Source organism: Pelodiscus sinensis, chromosome 24, assembly GCF_049634645.1.
Source record: "Pelodiscus sinensis isolate JC-2024 chromosome 24, ASM4963464v1, whole genome shotgun sequence".
NCBI lineage: Eukaryota > Metazoa > Chordata > Testudines > Trionychidae > Pelodiscus > Pelodiscus sinensis.
In genome coordinates this window covers 21,035,647-21,046,096 of record NC_134734.1, presented here as the reverse complement: position 1 = coordinate 21,046,096, position 10,450 = coordinate 21,035,647, and the positions used below count along the sequence as shown (strand labels likewise).

Sequence of the window (10,450 nt, the reverse complement as noted above, 5' to 3'; positions counted from 1 at the left end):
CGAAAGGGGGGACGGGCTGCCGTGGCGCCCAGCTGGGGCAGCCCAGACAAGCAAGTCACGCTGAGTCTAGCAGGGGCCCACGGGGCGGCAGCACCTACAGGGGGTGCCAGGGGCAGAACCAGCCACCCAGGGCTCCAGCACCGCGCGGGGAGAGCAGCTCCACCAACTCAGGAGAGGAGCCCTAGAGCCGGGGTAAAGATGGGCCCAGACCGCCCCCTCCCCCGAACAGGCTCCAATGCAGTGCAATGCTACCACCGGCACTTCCTCCCCCCTCCATCATGCGGCTAAAGCCTTCCCCTGCTGCCACGTCTCCCTCCCCAGGGGCCCCGAGAGCCACAGGAACCTCCCAGGAATGGCTCTTCCCTCCTTGCTGCCATGCAGCCAGCTCTGGGGTGGAGCCGGCAGAAGAGCAACGTGGAAGGACACTGAAGGCTTCTTTGTGACAGCCTGAACCGCCCCCCCTCCCCCCAGCTCAACAGAGAGAGAGAGAGAGAGAGAGAGAGAGTGTGTGTGTGGGGGGGTCATACCCCGGCCCTGTCAGACTGACACACTAGGCAGAGGCGAGACAATTGGCCCAGCAAGTCCGGGGCATTTCCCAACCGCCAGCCTGGGTTCTCAGCCCTAAACCTGGCCTCCGAACGCTCTGCCCCTGCATGGATCTGCTGGAGCCCCTGTGGTACCTTCCCCCAGGCCCAGCACCGCGGGCACAGAGCCCGGCAAGGCACCAGCGCCCTGCTGTGCTCTCCTGTCAGGCTGCAGGCAGGGCTAGGGGCTAAGGCAGGCACAGTTCAGTGGGGGGGGGGGGCACTTTAGAGATGGAGGAAAACAGCCCATTGCACATTCCCCTCCCCCCCCCATGATTTTCCTTTTCCCCACTCAGGCCCCTCCCCCAGCCTGACCCTTGGCCCATGAGCCCCCGTGCCCCCCCCCCCCTTGCACCGCACTGCTGGGGATCTCTGGTCTCTCCCCAGGGCCAGCCCATGGCAGTGGATCACCAGGTGGCCACAAAGGTTCAAAGTGAATTGGGGGAGGGGGAGAAAGAGGCATGCTGCAACCAGCCAAGCAGTGGAAAGACCAGCCGGGGGCACTCTAGGTGTGTGTGTCTCCCCAGTCTCTCAGGCAATGCTCCCTCCCCTTTTTCCCCTCCATGTGCAGAATACATTTTGTTCTATGCATGGCCCGTGTGGATGTGCACCCTCCATAGAAGCACATCCTGCCAGCTTTGGGCACTCCGCTCAACAGCTGGGTGGCATTTGAATCTCTCCTGGGAGGCCATGCGAGCACCCGGCTTCCAGGGAACACGGCTGCAGGGGTGGCGCAAAGGCTCCTCCACAAGGACAGCACTTAAAGCTTGGCTGCAAGAGGCAAGAAAAGGAACTTTACAAGACGCACCAGCAGCCCAGCCCTGCTCCCAGGACGCTGCACTGAGGAAGTGGGCCAGGCTGATGGAAGAGCTTTCACAATCTGACCTGAAACTGCATTTTCGCAACTCCCCTAGGCTCGGGCGAGCATGTCCCAAGGGTTCTCTCACCGTGCCCCAGGGGGCAATGCACTAGACGGAGGCAGGAGAGTTGGGTTCTACTCCCAACTCTGCCACTGAACTGCCACATGATCTTGGGCAAGTCACTTAAACTCAGCGCCTCATCTCTTCCTTCACCACCAGCCTAGACTCCCCCTTCGTGCAGGGCCCACATATCAACCACGATGGTAGTAACGCTGAGGGACTGCTCTTAGCGGAGATTCCGTCGGCGGGGATACACCCCCCTAAAAAGAAGGGGATTTGCCCCCCATATTGCTAGAAAGACACAGTGGGTCTCACGCCTGCCCCATTAGAAAAGAAGGCTTTATTAGTCACCACACCAATCTGTTAAAAGGATTGATTCTGAATCAAAACATTTTAAAAATCCTGATTTTACAGCCTTGTAGCCAATCTTCTGCCAAGCTTCGGAAAAAACAATCCCCCCCGCACTGAGATTTTCAACCGCTCGTGGCAGACAGAAACCGGCCTACTGCCGTGCTGCACCCTCGGGGAGTCTGCTTCGGCCCCTGAAAGGAGAGGTGTTTAGCCCCCTCTGGAGGCGAGGTGCCCCATGGCATTGCCACTAGCCAGGCCACCACCTGTCACCAGGGGGCACCTGCGGGCAGGGGCTGCCCTCCCCCAGCTCTCACTGGGGAGGAGTTAACGGCATCGGTTGCACCTCGAAGGGGGGAGCACCCTATCCTTGTAGAGTCCTCAGCCGGCCGATCCCGCCCCCACGCAGCCCGGCCGAGCTCCCAGCTGATCAGTCACTGGTGCCGTGGCCAGTGCAGGGAAGCCACAACTGGTCTCACCCCCACAAACTCAGGGGCGGGGCTGAGAGTCGGGGGCAGATGGGCTCCCTGCTCCGCCCACCGAGGTGCTAACCCAGCCCCCGCGTTACCTCCATTGCCAGGAAAGGACCGTTTCAAAAGCCGTTTCCCAAAGTGACTGTCCTCAGGGCCAGGGCTTTCCGGCACGGCCTGCTGCTGGCCCACAGACGGAGGAGCCATGGGCCACTCCCCGCCCAGGCAGGGGGAAAGCAGAGTTTGCAAGCCCTGCTGCGGCCCTGATCCCGGGCAGATCCGGCTCAAGCCCGTCAGAGAGGCCTGGTCAGAGGCTCGGTCGTTTGCAGCTGACAGGCAGAGGGAAAGCAACTCCGGCCCCCGAATCCAGAGCACAGAAATCACCAGGGCACCAGCCCCGCCTCCACCATCGCAGCGGTCCCAGGCCGCGGGCCAGCCCCTGCGTGAGCAGGAGGATCTGTTCTGAGGGGCTCCGAGTCCCACACCCCAGCTCCTGCCATGGGGGGGTGGGTCCCAGGCTGCTCCCAGCTGCAGAGAACAGGGCACTTGGGGTATTGGTCTTCCCTGGGTGTGTCTAGCAGGTATGTCCTGGCCTGAGGAGGAGTTCAGTCCTCGACAGGGACTTGCAGCGCAGAGTAAACCATCACTCGGTTGTCCTCCTGCTGCTGACCTGCAGGCGAAGGGGGAAGTCAGTGATTCAGGCAGGCCGGGGGGGTGGGGAGGAGGGGAGGGGTTGGGGTGGTTAAGCCAGGCAGCTGACAGCAGTGGAGAACACACGAAGCAGCCGGGTGGCTAAATGGGTTCACCTCCTTCTTCCTCTGGGTCGCGGGTTCAAATCCAGCATGGAGGGAGGCGCGAGAACAGCCGCAGCCTCTGCCCTAGCAGGGAGGTCGCCCCCCGGAGGATGTCACCAGCACCACGTGGCCCACACCAAAGTGGGCAGCCAGGCAGCAGCCTATTCAGCAGCGGGCAGGCGCTGGGGGCTGCAGTGGGGAAGAGAGGCCTTTCCTCCAGCCCTGGGCCTGCCCAGTGGGGAGAGGCGCCTCTCTCTGCGGGCCCAGCCCCAGCTCAGACCTGCTGCAGGCAGGGGAACCTAGGCACCGACTTCCCCTCTAGCCAGGGGTGCTCCACTCCCAATGAGCACCCCAGCTCCTCCCCCACCCCAGTGGCCACCCCGCCTCCTCCCTCCCCGCATCCCTCAAAACAGCCTTTTGCAGCAGGTGCTGGGAGGAGGCAGCAACTTACTGCTAATTTTTCTCCGTGGGTGTCTATGTGGGGCCGAGGTGCCCTTCCCCCAGACCCCGGGTGGCCAGGGGATAAGTGCCCAGCCCAGGCGCTGAGGTGGGGAGTCCTTTCTCCCTGCTAGGGATGCTGGACAGCGTGTAACTGAATAGCCGGGTACCAGCACGAAAACAGTGACAGCAGCGCGGGGAGGAGAGCGGCACCACAGAGCCGGTCTATGGAGCCAGCCGCACAGGGAGCTGGCCTGAAAGCCGCTTTCCCACGTGTATCGGCTCCAGCCTGCCCCCTCGCTCTCCATGCTGCTGCCTCTCTCTCAGAGGCATCTGTGTGGGGGTGGGGAGCAGGCACACCCGGTGCTCGTGGGGAGCCTGCTTAAGCCAGCTCCTCATGGGCACCAGCTGCTGCTCCCCCGTCCTTGCTGCCTCCAATACTAGGGGCAGTTGAGAAGATCCACCGATAAGCCCAGGCTACACAAGGACAGCCCTACTCCCTGCTGTGGCCCCAGGGCAGTCTATACCCCAACACTCATCACTGCCCTCCCCCCAAGAGCCCCTCAAACACTCAAACCCAGCCCTGAGCTGCACCCCCAGCCGGAGTCCTCACCCCCCCCCCCCATCCCCATCCCAACCCTCAGACCCAGCCCTGAGGTGCCCCCGTTCCAAACCCCACGGCCCCAACCCCGCCACAGGAATTCTGGGATGGCGGCGCACACGACTAAATTCGTTCCGCACACGCAGGCTGCGGCTGCGCGTTCTCTGCTGGTTTGCCCGGCTGGAGGAGGCCTAGGAGCTCCCAGGGCTGCCTCCCCAGCGCTGCGTGTAGTCAGCGTCCACCCAGTCCCAGTCGCAGCGCCTGGCTGAGTCTCTGTCCCTCCCGGCAGCACGGGGCTTTGCTCTGCTGCCACGCCACCCCCTGCCAGAGACAGCCTGCGCTGTGGGCAAGGAGCCCTCCCCCGCCAGAGCCTGCAGCTGGAGCAGCCCCACAACGCAGTGGAAATCCCTGGCTAATCCCAGACCACGCGCTTCCCCTCCTCCCTGGCCAAGGAGATCAGGGGCCCAGAGTGGCAATCACTGTGGAGCAGGTCACTACGTGGGGCACATGTACCGAGCGCCTGACGTCGGGCTACCACCCCCTGCGCCCCCGTAGGCCAAGGGCGTCTGACGGATTCGGTGCTAGCGCCGGTAGCAGCGCTTTCCGTCAACGTGGCGCGGGCCCATCCCGCAAGGAACACGTCCCCCCCCCCCCCACCGTCCCGAGGGGCTGGCTCCTTACAGGAGAGGCAGGCGAGGATATTGCGCAGGGAGCCGCCGGCCGTGAAGAAGGCCCAGACGCCCATGGAGATGGTGATGATGTAAATGGGGACCAGGCTGGCCTGGTACCAGGGGTTCAGGAACGTCTAGGAGAGACGGAGGGAGGGTGAGGTCAGAGGCCTGCGAGTGCCCCCCAGGGCAGCATGCCCGCCCCCCACCCAGCAGAGCCGCGCTGATCCCTGCCCAGCGAGCTTAGTGCACAATGCAAAGCCCCTCGCCAGAGGCCTGCGGGATCCGCGAGTGCGCTATTAACAGGGCTCAAGCCCTCCCCTCCCCCATCGCCTCCCGAGCGTGCCAGGATCAGCCGCCGCAGGGGGAGGGGCAGAACAGGAGAGACTCGCCCGTGCAGCCACCGGATCCGAGTGAGCTCTTAGGGCATTTCAGGAGACAAGAGCACTCTTCCCGGCCGCCGCAGCCCCGCCAAATCTCCCCCCTCCCCTGAAAGCACAGGGTTGGGCCAGCTAGCCCCGCAGGGCTGACCATCCCCAGGGTATCCGATCGCTGATTTCAGCCCCACTCACCAACCCGGACGTGACAAGGTGACTGGCCACCACCAGCGCCACGGGCCAGTAGCGCCGCTTCTCGCAGGCGTCGAAGAAGACCACCCCCCAGAAGGTGTGCAGGAAGACGATGGCCATGGTCAAGAACGCTGGGAGGAGAGTCCAGTCACAACAGCACCAGGACACCGCAGGCTCCCCCCCTCCACAGCGCCTTCTGCCCGGAGGATCCCCAAGCATTGGGCAGACAGGGTTGTGCACCAGCTCCTGAAATGCGGCCACCTCTGGTGCGGAGCCCAGCAATCACCCCGCAGCAGGAGGAGGTGGGAATCATTTCTCCAGCGGAAGCTGGGAGAAGGGATGAATTTGGGGCAAAATCCCCCTCCGCATCTTTATGGGGATCATGAGAGACTCTAGGGGCTGCGTCTCATTCGGAAGAAGGATGCGCAGCTGTAGCCGCAAGCAGGCCCCTCCAGGCTATGGAGAGCCCCACCAACAGGCAGCCACGTTTTTAGCGAGGGCCCGAGGTCGCGCAACGCGTCACTGGTGGAGGTGGGACTGGAACCCTGGCCCCACTGAAGTCAAAAGCCCGTGGGGTCAGCATTAACCGTGGCGCTCTAGACTCCTGGTTTCCTGCTCTAACCAGTAGACAGCACTGCCTCCCAAGATGGATGCCGCTGTGGTAAGACATTGACAGGGAAGAACAGGGCAGTTTTGCCTCGTGCCCCAACTGTCTCCTCTGGGTGTAGCTGATCTTCTACCGCTGGAGAGAAAGCTGCTTCCTGGTGCTGCGTTTGACCCAGGCTCTGAGCCCAAGCCAATAAAGGGCACCACCTGGTGTTTAAAAACCTCAGCGCTAGCACTCCAGTGGACCACAAGCCACTCAGGCTGGCTCCGAGCCCTGCCATCCATCCCCAGAGCAGCCCTCCTTCCCAAGAGCATAGGGGCTCCTACCTTACCTGACGTGATGAAGTAATACGGCGAATCCCCGTGGATCCCGACGACGCCCGGCCCTACGGAGTCCGCCAGGATGTTAATGACCGAGAAGACCCCACTGATGATCCCGAAGGACAGCCCCGACACTAGGGGGAGGAAGAGGAGCGTGACTGACAGCGCCGAAGTTACCCGTGGCTGCGTGAAACACCACAATGAGCGTTGGACTCGACTGACAAGCGCAGGGGAGTTTCACAGCACGTTCCACGGGATCCCTGCTCTCCCAGCCAGAGGTGCCTGGAGAATTCAACACCTCCAGCGGTTCTGCGGCAGGGCTAGCAAGGGGAGGGAGAGGGGCCCTCAGCCCTCGCCAAAGCTACCGGTGAGGGGCAGGCATTAACAGAGGGAAGCAGGACAGCCAGCCAGCGATTGCAGCACCGAGGCCGAGGCGCCCAGGGAGGCAGCCGTTGCTACACGCCAGCTGTTCCAATTCTTACATCACCCTGTTCACCAGGGCACCCTGCGCCTGCCACGGCAGAAACGGTGCGCGGAGAATCAGTCATTTACGTGGGAGGGGGACCCCGACTGCTCTATAGCTCAGGAGCGGCTGTTCGGCTCCCGTCGGCGACGCCTCACCCAGCCTGAGACACGGATTACACAGCTAAGGGGCAGATACGAGTGCAGTCGTGCGGCCATCGTGTCCCTTCTGGAACACAAGAATTGCAGCGTACTCACCATAGGCCATCTGCTTGAGGGAGATGGGAGATTGCCCATCCTCACTGAGCGTTGCCAAGCCTTCGTCGGCTTTCCTGGGGTCAGAGAAAGAAGATGGCAACCGATGGGTTTGAAGCAGGAGATGGACAGGAAGGGGGTCTGGCAACAGGCCAGCGGATGAGGCATTTATCAAGCAGGTGGCAGAGAAAAAGAGCAACCAATTGACAGGATCCAGGAGGAAGACACAGGGGGGCAACACTTGGGAGCAGGTTCTACGATCAGGTGCCAGCTACGGTTCCTAATAATAATCCCTAGCTCTTAGCTAGGGCTTTTCATCAGCTCTCCAAGCCCTTTATCAAGGAGGGCAGTCTCAGAGTCCCCTTTCTTGGGGGGGTGGGGAGGGAGAGAAGAGGGATCAGCCTGCTCCTAGCAGGGTTTTCTTACTTGAGTAGCTTGAAGTAGGCAAATCGAAAGGCCTCCTGGAGCAGCACTGACACGGCAGCCCCGAACACCAGCAGGCCGTACTGCAGCCTGGAATCCTCCCGATTGCTGAGATGCACCGAAATGAACCAAATCAAGGAGGCCAGTAGTAGGGAAACGAGCCAGAAAAACGCCCTGTCCGAGAAGAGAGAAAGGGAACACAAGCTCAGATGTGTGTAGCCAACACAGCAACTTCCCTTTGGGTCAGGCACTCGGTAAAGGAAGTTGAAACAAAAAACAGGGCTATGTAGCACTTTAAAGACTAACAAGATGGTTTATTAGATGATGAGCTTTTGTGTTACTTCTCACACCACGCTTGTTCACGCGTGCGTGAGACAGGCTTCTCCTACGCGGCAGCACGAAGGAAGTGTGCGGCCTAGTGAACTCAGAGAATTTCGAGTCCTAGGCTCTGCTCCTAGAGCTGGCACTGACTCACTTCGCAACTCTGGGCAATGCACTTCCTCTCTGTAAAATGGGGAAGACACAAAAACACGGGTCTCCTTCCCAGGCCCATCCCTGCAGTGAGAAACACACCCCTACAACAATGGAGCTGGGCTGCTCCGACTCCCTCCCGTAAGCACTCAATGCCTCATTCTGCTGCTGACTCATGGGCATCACCCAGTGTTGTCACTGAGCGACTGGTAGCTACAACCCTGCAACTGCCACGTCGAAGAGCAAACACTTGGGGTCTTGTGGAAAGTTTCAATATCATTTTTTGCAAATAAATGTCCATTTGTCATTCTGTCACCCCCTAGTGGTGCCTGGGCCATTTCCGAGCTTGCTACAATTTGGGTCTTTTAGTTCAGGCAGCAAGCTCCATGCTTTTCTAACCCAGAGGTCCAACGTCCCATCCCTGCTGCCAGACACTCACCGAGGGACGTGTTACCGGGGCAGCCTGCAACCAAGAGACACAGAACCGGTTCTTTAAGGGTGGAACACCTGCCACTGCACAGCGGCTACTGCAGCCAAGCAAGACGAACCCCCACCCAAAAGAGGTCTCCTACACTAGGGGAAACAGCACAGCGCAAACTCAGAGCACTGCGTGGACTTTCGAGCTGCAAAGATTTGAGCAGAGGCACTTTAAATCTCGATCCTGCTTGTCCTATAGCTCAGGAGCGGCTGTTTGGCACCAGTCGGCGATGTCTCACCCAGCCTATACGGTTGACACACAGATTACACAGCGAAGGGGCAGATAAGAGTGCAGCCGTGTGGCCACTGCATCCCTTCTGGGACACAGGAACTGAAGTCCGGAAACTCATTTTGCTGGGATATCAGGAGACACGGGGAGGGGGCAGCTCCATCCTCCCAAGAATGTTCAGCAATCAGCGTTACGCCCCAACAGCAGAAAACAGAAGGTGAGCAGCACAGAAAGGCAGGGCTCGTTTTCCACTTTCCAAAGGGGGATAGAAAGTTGAACCTCATTCTGCCCGGAATGGGAGGAGATTCAGCCTAGCCCAGAGACAACACAAACACTCCTGCAAGTGACAGCAGGCAACCCCAGGCTAACCCAAAGAGGGGGGCAACGTTCACCTCCCCCCCAGATCACTCCTCTAGGGTGATCGAGCTGATTGGGTCCCTAACAGCCCCTCATCCCAATGAATCTAGACTCCTTGCGGGATCATACTGGCAGTGATCTCTAGCCCAGCCTGACCCAGCCCCACCACTGCCACCAGGGTCTCCAGCACCTCCCACTCAACACGCCCCCGACTAGGATCTCCCCATGCCCCAGACACAGCCCCCCCGCCCCACAGGGGGTGCCCAGTATGGACACCCCCAGGCGGGCGGTGCTGTGGGAGGAGGGGCGCCCTACCAATCCTCACCAAGGTCCCCACCTTGCTTCACCCCGCCTAGGCTGACTTCTGTGGGGCAGCCCCAGCCCCAGCCCCACCCCCCGCAGGCCCCACTCGAGAAGCCCCCATCGCCGCCCCCGACGGGATGCCTGCGGCCCGACTCACCCAGCCACCAGGATGATGACCCGCAGCGGGTCCCCGGCCACCGTGAGCAGGAAGAGGGAGAAGGCCGGGCCGAAGGCCACGAAGGTGCAGCCGAAGAACACGGGGGCGCCCATGGTGGGGGGGGGCTGGGTCCCAGGACTGGGGGGGGGTCAGCTCTGGGGCTGGGGGGGGGAGGAGAGGTCAGACCCGGGGGGGGGGAAGAGGAGTCCGGCCCTAGGGTGGGGGGGCGGGGGGGAGCTCAGACCCTGGGAGGGGGGGGGGGTCAGGCCCGGGGGGGGAGAGGAGCTCGGCCCTAGGGCGGGGGGGGGGGGAGAGGTCAGGCCCGGAGGGGGCAGGGGGGGGGGTCAGGCCCTGGGGCCCAGCCCGGGGGGGAGGGGTCCGGCCCTAGGGCTGGTGGGGGAGGGGCGGGCTCGGGGGCTGGTGGGGGAGGGGAACCAGGCTCAGGCCGCCCCCACCCCGGGCCGGGAGCCGGCGGCTGCACCTGCGAGTTCCGGACGCTACGGAAGCCGCGCAGGGGGGGCACAAACACAAAGCCCCGAGCGAGGCCCCGCCTCCAGCGGCTGCACGTGGCCCGGCTGACCAATGAGCGCGGGCGAGCTGCCGGGCGAGAGGGGGTCGCCGGCGCCGCTCGGCCGCGCCCGCCCCAGGGCATGCCGGGAGTTGTAGTTTCCGTGGGCGTGGCCGGGCGCGAGAGGCCGCGTGCGGGAGGCGCTGGAGTGGAGGAGCGAGGAGCTGCTGGCAGCGCAGAGCCGGGCAGGGCAGGGCTGGGCAGAGCCGGGCAGGGCAGGGCAGGGCAGAGCCGGGCAGGGCTGGGCAGGGCAGGGCAGGGCAGAGCCGGGCAGGGCTGGGCAGGGCAGGGCAGGGCAGAGCCGGGCAGGGCAGGGCAGGGCAGGGCCGGGCAGGGCAGGGCAGAGCCGGGCCGGGCTGGGCAGGGCAGGGCAGAGCCGGGCAGGGCTGGGCCGGGCTGGGCAGAGCCGGGCAGGGCAGGGCAGAGCCG

General features: G+C 62.8%; 1 protein-coding gene across 1 annotated transcript; it reads right to left on the bottom strand.

Annotated features, from left to right (window-relative positions):
* Nucleotides 1–1,825: 1,825 nt before the first annotated feature.
* Nucleotides 1,826–9,610, bottom strand: APH1A (aph-1A gamma-secretase subunit). Its single transcript, XM_075907420.1, has 7 exons — nt 9,454–9,610; nt 7,463–7,633; nt 7,040–7,113; nt 6,331–6,453; nt 5,396–5,523; nt 4,837–4,960; nt 1,826–2,992 (listed from the first exon to the last, which is right to left on the bottom strand). The coding sequence occupies exons 1-7, from the start codon at nt 9,564–9,566 to the stop codon at nt 2,928–2,930; spliced, it is 798 nt and encodes a 265-aa protein (XP_075763535.1). The 5' UTR covers nt 9,567–9,610; the 3' UTR covers nt 1,826–2,927.
* Nucleotides 9,611–10,450: the final 840 nt, after the last annotated feature.